General features: G+C 42.1%; 1 protein-coding gene across 6 annotated transcripts in view; it reads left to right on the plus strand.

Moving 5' to 3' along the window:
• The window catches only part of CHD7 (chromodomain helicase DNA binding protein 7), a 187821-nt gene that overhangs the window by 155694 nt on the left and 17473 nt on the right, over positions 1-14654 (plus strand). For all 6 annotated transcript variants that reach the window (XM_024251193.3, XM_024251195.3, XM_024251194.3 and 3 more), the window contains exons 16-25: positions 1232-1442; positions 1976-2171; positions 2827-2994; positions 3235-3414; positions 6803-6913; positions 7003-7208; positions 10033-10232; positions 10419-10578; positions 13685-13774; positions 14221-14324. In XM_024251193.3, coding sequence (XP_024106961.2) covers positions 1232-1442; positions 1976-2171; positions 2827-2994; positions 3235-3414; positions 6803-6913; positions 7003-7208; positions 10033-10232; positions 10419-10578; positions 13685-13774; positions 14221-14324 — 1626 coding nt within the window. The remainder of the gene's footprint in view (positions 1-1231; positions 1443-1975; positions 2172-2826; positions 2995-3234; positions 3415-6802; positions 6914-7002; positions 7209-10032; positions 10233-10418; positions 10579-13684; positions 13775-14220; positions 14325-14654) is intronic.

Consider the following 14654-nt stretch of genomic DNA (forward strand, 5'->3'; position numbering starts at 1 on the left):
CTTGTTGCAGCAGTACCATGTGAGAGACTGTGGTTGTCTGTCCCACTGACCCAACCTTTAAAGCCTCTTTGAGGTTTATGTATCCCCATCTTGTGTATAGTTAGTTCACATGTTAAAAACCAGTGGTAGGAAGGTAGTTTTAAGTTTCTGGCACAGTTAAAGTCTGGGAAACAATCCCATTAAGATGAATGTGTGTGTTTGTATTTTCTGAAGAATAGTTGAGCACATCCTCCACCTTCAGGGAAAAGAGCTGAACACAACAGCTATGTCCTGATTAACCCCAGAGGCAGGAGGAGGCCAGACCAATGCTGCGTAATTCTAGTTAAGCCACCTAAGCAGTTGAAGGAAGCTTAGCCTGCTGCTTCCTAAATAAGCATGTGTCAGGCAGGGATGTCTTGGGCCATCTTTCCTTAGGAAGATGTCATCTTCTTGAGGCCTCTTTCCAATGTACCCAAGTCTTTGGACCAGCAAAAATCCATGTGGGGCTACGAGAGGGAAAAGAAGGGTTTAAACACAGAAGTCTTGTGTCAAACACTTAAAGGTTTGTTTGTTTTTAATTTTAAAAGATTTGGATAGTTCAAGATAGAATTTTTGTATCTTAGGAAAAATTACCAGATGGGAATGAATGTGGAGGGAGATTTAGAGATTACAGTAGATGTATGCTTAGGTCCTCCACAAATATTCCAAGAAATTGTCCTGGAAATAAATTCCTCTTTTTGTAGTTCCTTTGCCTATATTAATATGCAATTATAGATCCAAACTACTATTGCTCTTACGCTATAATTGTTAGGACTCTATTCCTTTGTTTTTTCATTTCGGAACAGATTTTGTTGTTTGTGTTTATGTTCAGCTAGTAAACATTTCTTCATTTCTTTAGCAATTTAGGTTCCAAATTTTCTGTAGGTATCTGGCCCTTGGCTTGTTTCTGCCACTTCTGGCTTGACAGTCTGTTGTTGAAATTCCGTTTTTACAGACAGCAAACATTTGTTTGTTGAAAAATGTGGTTTTCCCCCTAAATGCCTCAATGTGTTGTGCTTAAAACTTTTATCCCTTTTGTACATCCACAGTTTTGTATAGACCCAACTGTGAGTAAGTGGATGGATTCTTGTTCATAAGCAGGAGTTTGGTGTTCTGGTTCCTACAGTTTGCAATGGGTTTTGAAAGCAAGTTCATTGTTTTTAGTAATAAAAACCTTTTACAGTATTCACGTTATGCTGTCCAATCTCTGCAGGTGCTGAAGAGAAAATTTTGGAAGAGTTTAAAGAAACACACAATGCAGAGTCTCCAGATTTTCAGCTCCAGGCAATGATCCAGGCTGCTGGCAAGCTAGTGCTGATTGACAAGCTGCTGCCAAAACTGAAGGCTGGTGGCCACAGGGTGCTTATCTTTTCCCAGATGGTGCGCTGCTTGGACATACTGGAAGACTACCTCATTCAAAGACGGTGAGGACCACCATATCAGAATAATAAAAAGGAAATCTAAAATTACCTTCACAGGGGTCCAAGCAGTCCACCTAAAAGTGGAATCTATGATAAAGGGGCTAGAATGGGGGAAATGCATCACATGTCATTTTTAAATCTATAGATGTATATGATGATTATTTTATGTGTTGACTACAGGAGGACACTGCATACGTTTTTAGGCAATTTTATTTCCCCGTTGCCTTTATTTGAGTAGGGGAGAATAGTTCTTACTTAAAATTGAAATTATTTGTTATCTTACTGTTATAGGTGTCAGCTGTTTTTAGAATTTAACTATTTCCCTGGAGAGGAAGTAAAATAAAATTTAATCCTTGGTCATTCAATCAATTATATAAAAAACGCCAATAAACCCTATTTGCTCTGAGATTAGTTCTGTTAAGTCATATTAGTCTTTTTAATATGTATTCCATATTGTAATAATTAAAAATTTAAAAAAGGAGCAAGTATGTTGTCGCTATGTGTCAGGCCTCCTTGTTCACACTGATGTTTTCTAGGTACCCATATGAAAGGATCGACGGCCGAGTAAGAGGCAACCTCCGCCAGGCAGCTATCGACAGATTCTCCAAACCTGATTCTGATAGGTTTGTTTTCCTCCTGTGTACAAGGGCAGGAGGTTTAGGCATTAACCTCACTGCTGCTGATACCTGCATTATCTTTGATTCAGACTGGAATCCCCAAAATGACCTCCAGGTAAATGCACAAGAAAGTCCTGATGCCTTTAAAAAAGAAGACATTCTGCTTACTATGACAGAGAGTCCCAGTCAGACCCATAAATTAATGTTGCATCGTCACTCAGGCTGTGTCCTATGATTCAGAGCAAGTAACCAACTAGTAACCTGTTGATTAATAATGTGAGAAGAAATTTTTTAGTTTTAACCTTCTTCTAAACTGCACCTCTATTTATTGGCACATAGATAGGGTCTTAGAACTGGCAGTTGAGTCTTGTCATTCTTTGGTAGCCGTCTTAGCTCAGGTCTCCTTAACAAAATACCATAAATTGGGTGGCTTAAACAACAGACATTTATTTCTCACAGTTCTGGAGGTTGGAAGTCCAAAATCAGAGTGCCAGCAGAGTCAGGTTCTTGGTGAGGGCCCTATTCCTGGTTTATGGACAGTTATCGTCTTGCTGTGTCCTCACCCAGCTTAAAGAGAGCCAGCTCTCTCGCCTCTTTATATGAGCACTAATCCTGTTCGTGAGGACTCCACCCTCATGACCTAATTACTTCCCTAAGGCCCCACCTCCAAATACCATCACATTGGAATGAGGGTTTCAGCATGTGAATTTGGTGGGGAGTCACGAACATTTGGTTCATTGCAGTAACTATTAATTTCATTTTTCTTCCAGGCTCAGGCTAGATGTCATAGAATAGGACAGAGCAAATCTGTGAAAATCTACAGGCTGATTACAAGAAATTCCTATGAAAGGGAAATGTTCGACAAGGCTAGTTTGAAACTGGGCCTGGATAAAGCTGTGCTACAGTCTATGAGTGGAAGAGAAAATGCTACCAATGGGGTAAAACCACCCTTGCCCAAACCATTCATTTATTCTGGCACCTTCCTTTATTTAACTAATAGTAAGAAATTACTCAGCCTTTGATTATTTTTCGACCTCAATATTTTAAGTGTATTTTGTAACACTTTCCTTTGTTATAATTTAGGTTTACTCTCTTTGAGAAAAATGCAGCATTTGTTTAGTCTGCAAACCTCTTAATTCTAAATTATTTTGAGTATTTTAAATATTTCTCTAAAACAGGTACAACAGCTTTCCAAGAAAGAAATAGAGGATCTTCTACGAAAAGGGGCCTATGGTGCACTCATGGATGAGGAGGATGAAGGGTCTAAATTCTGTGAAGAAGATATTGATCAGATCCTCCTACGTCGAACCCACACCATTACCATTGAGTCGGAAGGGAAAGGTTCCACATTTGCTAAGGTGTGAATCGATCTGAAGAGGCCAGGTTTTCCATAGAAGCATGACGGAGTTCATGTGAAAAGTACCTTGTAAAAGTGCTTACAAGATGCATTGGGAATTAATCAAATTAATCATTAACTCCCTGTGGAACCCCTGGCACATGAAGCTTTCTTTATGCTTTGGTTTATCTTCTGTGTACCTGCCACTGGTATTGGCCCTCACCTTGTCATCCTTGTATCTGCTTCCCAGCTCCTGAGGCTAATCGCTAACTTGTGTTCTAGACTCTATCCTCTCCACTTCTGAGATCCTGCTCCGTTGGCATCTTCCTTCTCTCCCCAGATGCTGGTTTTTGAAACAGCCTATAAGAATGATCAAGTCACTCCTTTAAAAACACCTCTCCTCTGTTTTCTCCTTTAGCTATATCTCCATATGTAAACTCTTCAAAGCTAAAATCCACACAAACGTAACCTACTGCAGCCTCTACTGTCTCCCTTTCTACTTATTTTTCAGCTTTCTCAGCTTCCAGCTTGCACCCGTTCCCTGCCTCTCTATCAGAGCTGCTCTGGCCAGGGTCACCACTGAGTACACTGGATGGTTCCACCTGAGAGCCCCTTCTGAGGTTTCACCTGCATTTTGTTCTAGCCATCTCACTGAGGCCCACTCTGTACTTTTATTTTTAACAAGTTTATTGAAATGTAATTAACTGACCATACAATTAACCTCTCTTTCGTGTACAATTCAATGCCTTTACCATATTACAGACTTGAGCAAATATTGCCACAATCTAAGTTTGGAACATTTCCATTACCCCAGAAAGGTCCTCATGCTCATTAGCAGTCATTCCCCCTTCCTGTCCATACCAGTCTGCCATATCTGGAAAGCATGAATCTACTTTCTTTTTCTACAGATTTGCCTTTTCTGGACAGTGGACAGTTCATGTAAATGGAATCAGATGATGTATGATCTTTTGTGTCTGACTTCATTCACTTAGCATAATGTTTTTGAGGTTCATCCATGTTGTAGCGTGGATCAGTAATTCATTCCTTTTTATTGCTGAACAATATTCCATGTTATGGGTATACCACATTTACTTGTTGATAATGGACATCTGGGTTGTTTTTACTATTGGTTATTATGAAGAATGTTGTTATGGATATTTGTGTACAAGTTTTTATATGGATTTGTTTTCATTTCTCTTGGGTATATACCAGGAGTGGAATTGCTGGGTCCTATGTTAACTTCATGTTTGACCCTTTGAGGAACTGCCAGACTGTTTTCTAAAGTGACTGTACTATTTTCCTTCCAAGTCAGATAGTAAGAAGTATAGATGAGGATATGGAGGAAATGGAACTCCATATCCTCCCCAATACTTTTTATTATCTGAGTTTTTAGTTTTAGCCATCCTAATGGGTGTGAGGTCATATGGGTGTGAGGTCATATCCCACTCTGGTTTTTATTTGCATTTCTCTGATGATATTGAGCATCTTTTCGTGTGCTTATTGGCCAGATGTAGATCATCTTTGGAAAAAATTCTATTTAAGTTCTTTGTTCATTTTTTGAGTTTCTTTTTATTAATGTTTCAGACTTAAAATATGTTCTGTATGAAAGTTCTGTATTAATATGATTGCAGATATTTTCTCCTCCTCTCTTCTTAATAGCATGTAATTTTAATGAAGCCCAGTTTACCAAATTTATTTTATCGCTTGTGTTTTTAGTGCATTGTCAAACCCAAGCCCACAAAGATTTATGTTTTCTACAGATTTGCCTACTCTGGACAGTGGGCAGTTCATATAAATGGAATCATATGGTATATGATCTTTTGTGTCTGGCTTCATTCAGTTAGCATAATGTTATTCACTAGCATAACTTAGATTCCAAGATTTATAGTTTTTAACTCTTACATTTTGGTCTGTGATCCCATTTGGATAGAGTTTTGTGTATGGTGTGAGGTAGGGGTCCAACCTTCATTTTGCATGTGGCTATCCGATTGTCCTAGCTGCTCCAATCTGGAAAGGCTCTTCTCCTGTGGGTTTTGAGACCCACATCTTCTCCCTTACATCTTTCAGCCTTGTGTCAGATTATTTTCTCAGAGCTCACAGGCACTGTGTATTCAATATGTGCACAGCCAAACTTATCACCCCTGTCTCTCCTCCTGCCCCTGTCTCTGTTTGTCCACCTGACTGACATCATTCAGATGCCTGAGATGGATGCTGAGGTTTTTCCTGGCTTCCTCTTCTTTCATATTTCACTTGTACCTAGATTGTGACTCCATTAATTTTGCCTTTTGTTTTATTTTTGGGATGATGTCTCACTATGTTGCCCAGGCCAGACTTGAACACATGGCTCAAGTGACCTTCCACCTTCAGCTTCCCAAGAATTTTACCTTTTAAAGAATATGTTTCTTTTTTTTTTGACAGAGTCTTGCTCTGTTGCCCACGTTGGAGTGCAGTGGCGCAATCTCGGCTCACTGCAACCTCCACCTCCTGGGTTCAAGCAATTCTGTTGCCTCAGCTTCCCGAGTAGCTAGGATTACAGGTGTGCACCACCATGCCTGGCTAATTTTTGCGTTTTTTGTAGAGACAGGGTTTCATCATGTTAGCCAGGCTGGTCTCAAACTCCTGACCTCAAGCCATCTACCCACCTCGGCCTCCCAAAGTGCTGGGATTACAGGTGTGAGCCACCATGCCTGGCCTAAAGAATGTGTTTCTAAACCACCTTCTTTTCTCCATTTTGTTATTTCTTCTGTAAATTATTACAGTGGCCTCTTCTGCTGTGTTCTGACCTCCATGCTCCAAGCATTGGTATGACCTTTCCAACTTGTGACTCTGGATATGATTGTGTCCATAATGAGATTATTCCTATTTTCAAATAGTTCCTGGTTCCCTCAGGATAGAGTTCAAACCCTGTTAATAACACATACAAGACACTGCTTGACCTGGCTTCTCTCTCCCTCACCAGCTTGACCTCTGGCTCTTCTTCCCTGACTACCTTATCCCCTTTACTCTCTGTGCCTTGGCACGTGCTCTGCTGTGAACATTTCCACATGCTTTCCTGTTTTATGAATGTTTTAAAATGGTTCAGGCATCATTTTATGGAAGAGCCTTTTCTTCTCAGTTTCCAGCAACACCCTGCCTGAACCAGGTTAGAGGCCCCTCCTCTGTATATCACTTGCACTGGTCTATACCCTTGCTCCCTGTCATTTATCATGCTGCAGTGTAATTCTTTGGTTTGATCTCAGGCCCTGGTCAGTGAGCTGCCTGAGGGCCAGTCTGTCATTCTAGTCCCATCTACTGTAGTGTCTGGCGTAAGTGGGGGAATGCACAATATTGGAGCAAATACATAAAAGCTGCTTTACATTCTACTTCTGAGAAAAGCTTCTCAAAGTAATGCGTTTCTTTTTTCTCTTTAGGCCAGTTTTGTTGCATCTGGAAATAGAACAGATATTTCCTTGGATGATCCAAATTTCTGGCAAAAGTGGGCTAAGAAGGCTGAATTGGATATTGATGCCTTGAATGGGAGGGTGAGTAAGAAGTCCCATTCGAACACCTATCTGATCTAAACCAAGAGCCACTCTTTGAGAAGTTTCAAATGTATCTTCTCTTTTGTTAGAACAACCTGGTTATTGATACTCCAAGAGTGAGAAAGCAGACCAGGCTCTACAGTGCAGTGAAGGAAGATGAGCTGATGGAGTTCTCAGACTTGGAAAGTGATTCTGAAGAAAAGCCCTGTGCAAAGCCACGGCGCCCCCAGGATAAGTCACAGGGCTATGCAAGGAGTGAGTGTTTCAGGGTGGAGAAGAATCTGCTTGTCTATGGGTAAGTAGGACTCACTACGTAAGATGGAATTTTATTGTAACTGTAGTTAGAATTCCCAACTGGTAGAGAAAAGCTATATTTGTGTTTGAATTTGTGTGACACCCCTTTGCACAGTCAAATGAATGCTTCTGCAGTAACTTTACAGGGCTTTGGAGCCATTTGGTTAACATAATCTAAGTTGTTCAGATGCTTCTGGTTCAGAGGTCACCTGAAGTTAAGGTGCTTGTGTGTACCTTAAGCAATTAGGCCAGATCCAGATTTACATGTTGATTATTAATAATTAAGAACAAAGTGTCAAAATTACATAATCTTTTCTCACTTTACAAGCTTTGCATAAAATTTATGACTGTCGTAAGCTTTTAATATTTCTTTTATAAAAAATTGTCGAAGGCAGTAATCTCACTTGTTAAATTCTTCCTTGCAACTCATATGAAACATGAATGGTCATTTGAACTTTGTGAAAGTGTTGTATTTTTCCTGCTGGACTACAGGTTTCTGAAAGGCAGGATCCATGTCTGATTTATCTCTGAATCACTGTGATGCCCGAAGCAGTACTTCGAATGGCAGGGTGCTCAGTAAATATCTGAATTGGTCAATAAAGAGTTCTCTAGCAGATTGTGGGACTACAGGCAACTCCTGTTAAAAAAAAAAAAAAAAAACTGCTACTAGAGTAACCTTTCTACAGATCTGATGACATCCTGTCTTGGATGATTTCTTCCAATGAATTACCATTAGTTTCAGAGTAAACACAAACATATGCTGACATGGCATCCAGAGCTCTTCTGGGCCCTTGTCTTCTGTTGGTTCTTTCCCATGGGCAGTCCAAGCTTCTGTTAGGACAGACGGCTTCATCTCCTTCAGTGTACCATGCTCCATCTCATCTGTGTCTTTGCACAAGCTCTTCCCACTGCCTAGAGGACCCCCCAACGTGTACCTCCACTGGGAGGTGACCTACCTCCCTTCTGCTCTCCGTGGGTGTCAGACGCAGGCATCAGCTTGTGCTCTGCAACTAAGTCTGGCCTGCACTTCCCATCACACTCATCATGTTGTTTACAATTTTTGAGTCGCCTCCCTCTTTCGATTTGCAGCTCCTTGAGGATGGAAGCTCCTTCATTGTGCCCTCAGTGTGTAGTGCAGTGTGAGCAGACACACAGTGCTGATAAATGCTTATTCAACAGAAGTCCATCATCATTATCTGTGAAGCTGGACATCCTCTCTTGTCTCTTCTTACATGGGGCAGAGACTCACCCCCTGTGTCCCAAAAGCCCTGCCCCCAAAAGCCCTTTTCTACCCATGCCTGCTGCCATGTTTCAGCACAATCATCAGATTTGAGAGTTCTGTGGGTAACTTTAGGAATGGAACACATAAATAACTCCTACAGCTAAGAAGTGTGCTTAGCGCAGATTGTCTTTCAGTCAGGCCCTTCCCTCTTCCCATTGTTATCACTACGTGCTGAACACCTATGTGCTGGGCACTGTCTAGGATCCTCTCAGTCACTAGGGGTGGAGCTCTGAGCAAGACAGTCATGGCTCAGGCAGGCAGGTGAGCAAGTAGAAGTGGTGCAGACTGTGACAATACTGTGACAGGGAAGCACTCCGCTGTGGAGCATAGAGCCTGTCAGCTCGCTGTTAAGACAGCTCCAGTGTTGTCTCCCCACTTCTGGGGTTAGGAGGAGTGAAAGGAGGAATTCCACAAAAGGTGGCATGTACAGTTTGTGACTTGGTGGATATCACAAATCAGCCAGGGTAAGAGGGAGTGCTGGGGTTTGGGTAGGGAAGGGAAGTGAGGTCCCAGCAGATAGAGTAGTGTGTTCTAAAGCCTAGCAGTGAGAGCTAGCCTTGTGGTTGGAGAAACTTCAAGAAGTTCACAGGAACCAGAGAGGACCAGGGAGTGACAAGAGACCAAGTGAGGGGCAGGGCCTGAGGGAGGATGTGCACTGCTCTCTGCTCCAAACACAACTGTCAGTCTGCAGCAGAGGGGTTGTTCATACCATGGGCACTGCCTTGGTGGCTCAGTCTGCTGTCGCCTGGGAGAAGACATGGCTCAGACAGCACCTGCTGCTGCCTGCCTCCGTACCTATTTGTTGTGTGGTCTTACTCCATAGCTCCCAGATGAGACAGCACAGCACTGTTTAGCCTGGGATTATAACACGAAACAGGCAGTCAGGCCCCATGGTGTGTTGTCTGTTTGCTTCTGTCTTCTGTCCGTAGTCCTTTCTCCCACTCATTTCTCATGAGGACCTGAGGGTTGGCAGAATATCTTGCCTGTAATAGTTCTTATGCTTGGGGTTATTACTCCCTGTTTCAAAAGGAACTTCAGAGCTTTCCAGAACCTTTCACCAGTGACTGGGCATCCCCTTAGAGGTGGATTGATGCAGCCATACTGTGCAGCATCGCATCCTTGATTTTGGGGTAGTCACACCTTTTATCTTGAGTTGCCTTTTATCTCAGATTGTTGGTCAACATCAAAATGTACTAATCATGACAGTGTGAAGCAAAGTCCGTAATTTCCAGGCCCTTGGATGCACTCATGTCCTGAAAATTGCTGCTACATCCTTCATTTACCTGGAAAGGCCAGGGTTAGCTTTGTGGGCGTTATTCTTGTAGCAGTTCAACTCATGCGCTTAGGAGCAGTGAACTGAGGGGCAGCTTACTGTGTAAGGGAGTGTTTTTAACTCTTGCACCCTGGATTGCTTTCCTATCACCCAGTGTGAATTGTTGCTAGTTTTGACCCAGGATTTCCCAACGCTGGTACCTGACTGTTAAAGTAAAGCCATAAATCAAAACTTACAGGCACCTCTGCATGCTGGATATTTGCTTTGCAGTTGGGGACGGTGGACAGACATTCTTTCCCACGGACGCTATAAACGCCAACTCACTGAGCAAGATGTAGAAACCATCTGCAGAACCATCCTGGTGTACTGTCTTAATCATTACAAAGGGGATGAGAATATCAAAAGCTTCATCTGGGATCTGATCACACCCACAGCAGATGGCCAGACTCGAGCCTTGGTCAACCATTCCGGTAGGTCTCCACCATGCTGTTTGTGCAACAGGGTCACAAAGCCACCAGGAACCTTTGTGACATGCTGTTGATAAAGAGATGTGACATACACCCCGTATTTCCCTGCCTCATGCATTAAGCTCTCTGCCATTGACACTATAACTGGAATGTAAAAGGCTTCTATTATTATTATGATGGTGATTCTAGGTTTGTCAGCCCCTGTGCCAAGGGGAAGGAAGGGAAAGAAGGTGAAAGCCCAGAGCACACAGCCGGTGGTGCAGGATGCCGACTGGCTGGCCAGCTGCAACCCAGATGCCCTGTTCCAGGAAGACAGCTACAAGAAACACCTGAAGCATCACTGTAACAAGTATGTTATTAGAGGGTGGACCTGGAGAGCTTAATTCCCTTTTTATTCTTTAAAAAATACATGCAGTCGGCCCTTCATGTCTGCAGATGCAGAACTCGCAGATTTGGAGGGTGAACTGAAGGACCTGAGCATCTGCGGATCTTGGTGTCTGAGGGGGGTCCTGGAACGATACTCCTGCGGATATGGAGGGACAGCTCTGTTATTAAGACTTTTAAATGGTGTAGTTATTGCCTTTGCACAGCCTTACCATTTTTCTTGAAATGTGGTGTCAAGTTACAGGAGAGCATACCTTTAGGTGACTGATTATTTTTTTAACATGGTAAGATACACGACACAACATTTACCATTTTTACCATTTATAAGTGAACAATTCATTGGCATTAATTATACTCACAATGCTGTATACTCACTATCTGTACCCGAAATGTTTCCATCTTCCCAAATATAAACACTATATCAATTAAACAGTAACTTGCCTGGCCCCTGGCAATCACTATTCTACTTTCTGTTTCTATTAGTTTGTCTATTCTGTGTATCTCCTAGGGGAATCACAGATTATTTGTCCTTCTGTGCCTGGCTTACTTCACTTAATATTTTCAAGGTTCGTTTGTGTTACAATGTCAGAATTTCATTCCTGTTTATGGCTGAATAGTATTCCATTGTGTGTATACGCCACGTTTTGTTTGTCCCAGTCATCTGTTGACGGACACTTGGGCTGGTTATCATGGCTGTTGTGAATAATGGTGCCATGAGCATTGTAGAGGACTGGTTTTTAACCAGTATTGGTTAGAGAATAGTAGTCAGCGTTATATGATCCCACCTTCAACTAACTGCGTACAGTGGAGGGAAGACTGGGGAGTTCATGTATTATTTTTTGCTTAATATTGCCTCAGTTGCTGGGTCCATTTTTTCTGCCTGTGAGCTTAGAATCATATTTCTTACCTTTATTTCCAAAAACTGACTATAGATAATTGAAGAATATTGAAACTAAATTTATTTCATTGCTTGGGATTCTGTTAACAGTTCCTATTAAACTAACATCTGCATATGTTGTTTCCTTGTTCTGAATATGCATTTTTCCGTATCACTAGTTCAGGCAACAATGCTACTGATCAGCTCTATGTCCTAGCTTCGTGTGACCTTGAGCAAGTTATTCAGCCTCTTGAGGACTCACTTTCCTGGTGAGTCCAGTAGACCTCGGCAGCAAGATCTCAGCTGGATAAGGCAGGATGTAAATAAGTATGCATTTCTCTTTGTAAAAGTAGCAGCAACAAAGTCTGAGCACATAATACTGGCAGCATGCCAAGCACTTTATATGGATTATCTGTTTGAGTTGTCTAAGATTAGTATGATTTTTATCCCCATTTAACTGACAAGAAAAATGAGACTAAAGTTGAGTAACCTCCTCAAGGACCCTCAGCCAGTTAGGGGGCAGAACCAGGTTTGAACCCGAGTAGATGAGGGCAGCGTCAGCTCGGAAGTCTTCCCCGCTCCTTGGGGCTGTGGTGAGGCTCTGAGGCATCTTCAGAACCATTACCTCCAACCCTTTTGGTATCTCAGAAACTTGGTGGTTACTGCTGTGGCACAAGAGTGCTCCCTGAAGTCCGACCCCACTTACACTCTTAGAAAATGTCTGTTCAGTATGGTACAGTCAATGTTTAATCTCATGAGTTAACAAGAGAAAAAAATCTAAAGAAATAGAAATGAGTTATCCAAAGTGAGTCTCTTCAGGGATTTATAAGCTCACACTTGGCCTATCCAGAACCCATGCTGGCTGTGAGTAGGCTCGTGGTCGGGGGAGGGCCTGTTGAAGAGCATCTGTTGATGTGTGATTGGGAGTTGTCTGTTGTGGTGAATCCTAGCTGTTATTTTGAAGTTTTAGGGACAGTTTCCACACCCTGAGAACAGCATGGTGTAGTAGAGCCTGAAGACCTAGTTCCAGTTGTGCCATGTGCAAGGTAACTCTGTGGCCTTAGATTTGTCACCTATCTTCTGCTACCATCAGTTTTCCCATTTGAAAATGGAAATTATAACTTGCCCTGCTTCATCATAGGGTTATCATGAAGATCAAAAGGGCTAGTATAAGTGTGAGACATTGGTTGTAAAGTGCTGTACCAGTACATGATGGAATTATTCATCTGGGGAAATAGCATTTGTATTATCATGTACTCATGGCCAAGAAGGCTACGATTCACGTATCAGTCCCGAATGCACACCAGGGCTGTCCAGCAGGGGATGCTAGCTTTGGTAGACACTGGCTTTTGGGACTTACCAGGTGGACTTTATTGAAAGAATTATGTTTTAGCGATTGAGAAACTCCAAGCAGGACTGAAAATCTAGTTCCTAGAATTCCAAGGGTTTTAAAAAATCGCTTTCTTGAGAATGATTAAGAATGTCAGTGAATTGGACACATTTTAATTTTCTAATTTTTTTTTTTTTTCAAGCTACTACAACTTAGGTTCCCAGGTACAGTAAACTAGAAGGAATAAAAATGTCTAACATAGTATTTCATTCAGGAGAAGAGCAAGGACACACCTTCTACCCCACCCTGTCGCCATCTTCCTTTCTCGGAAGCAAAGTTGTATAATCTGAAAAACCTGACATTCCATATTGAGGGTTTATTGTAAGGTAGTAAAACCAGATTTTATATCTCGTTTATTCCTACAACTTCTGATGTGCTTCCAAAAATGGTATTAAGGCAGCAGCTGAGGAAATTTTATGAGATAATGAAGCAGAACAGTTACTGAAAGCCATCTGCTCAGTTGTTTACAAACTTGCTTCAATACTTCAGAGGCAATGGTAGGGTACGTGTCTAAACTTCACAAGCTGCACTAGGTAGAACTAAATGAAGTGCGCCTGGGCTGGGCTGAGCTCGGGCCCTCTCTGTGCAGTGTGAGCGGTTGCCAGGCAGGCCTGTTGGAAGCCAGCAGAAAGCACCACACAGAGGTGATTATGTGCCACCATCTGTCACGCTTCAAGCCTACCATACAGCATGGCTAATCAGCCTTGGCAGGATGATGGATGAACAGCAGCAGCTGCCAAAAGCCACTGTTGGCAAACAGTCCTGAAGTTAAGAACTTTTTCCCCCCTCTGTCTTCCTCTCCAGGGTCCTGCTGCGTGTCCGCATGCTGTACTACCTAAGACAAGAAGTGATAGGAGACCAGGCAGATAAGATCTTAGAGGGTGCTGACTCAAGGTTAGTGCGAGCTCACGTTTGTTCTCAACCTCAGTGAGATAATCTGGGTAGCCGGAAAACATCATGGATTGTGTTTCAGAACCTTCATAAGCCACTAGTAACCCATCTCCTTTCTTGCATCTTGAATGCGGTATTTGTCCTTCATGCTTGGGGATGTGATGAGAATCAGGAAAAGGCTGTTTGTATTTATGTTTGCAGTGTAAAGAGGTGTGAACTAAAGCACTGGTGTTCTGAGATGACCCTTAAAATGGGATACCATGTGATAAAGTTCATTTCTGGTCATGGCAGAGGGCTACTGACTCATGCCCTTTCTTTTAACCTTGCTGATACCTCCCCACCATGCTCAGATGTTTATCGTGGAAGAGAGGGCATGTGAGCTATGTATCACATTCATTACTTAGAATTCTTTTTTAATACTAATATTTCTTATAAATGTTGTCTTTCAGTGAAGCCGATGTGTGGATCCCTGAACCTTTCCATGCTGAAGTTCCTGCAGATTGGTGGGATAAGGAAGCAGACAAATCCCTCTTAATTGGAGTGTTCAAACATGGTAAGTGACGTTTCTGTTTGAATACATCTCGACTGTATGGCTTGGTCTTTATTTAGAACTCTTTACATACTCTTTTCCAAAGTCATAATATTAATGAGGATAGTTCCAAAGGACTCTTGGCGTCTACCATTTTTCTGTACTAAAAATCTAATATGAACTGTAAATATCAGATGCTGTTTTTGAATGTTTGTTGAGCATTTGAGAAGAAAACATTTCTTTCTTGGCTGTAAATAAAACCCAAACCATATTTGTTTTAATAATAGCCAAGTTGTACTATAGCTCTCCCTAAACTTTGCTTCCAGCGCGGCTTCCCTTGCTAACTCTGCCAAC

This window comes from Pongo abelii, chromosome 7 (assembly GCF_028885655.2).
Source record: "Pongo abelii isolate AG06213 chromosome 7, NHGRI_mPonAbe1-v2.0_pri, whole genome shotgun sequence".
NCBI lineage: Eukaryota > Metazoa > Chordata > Mammalia > Primates > Hominidae > Pongo > Pongo abelii.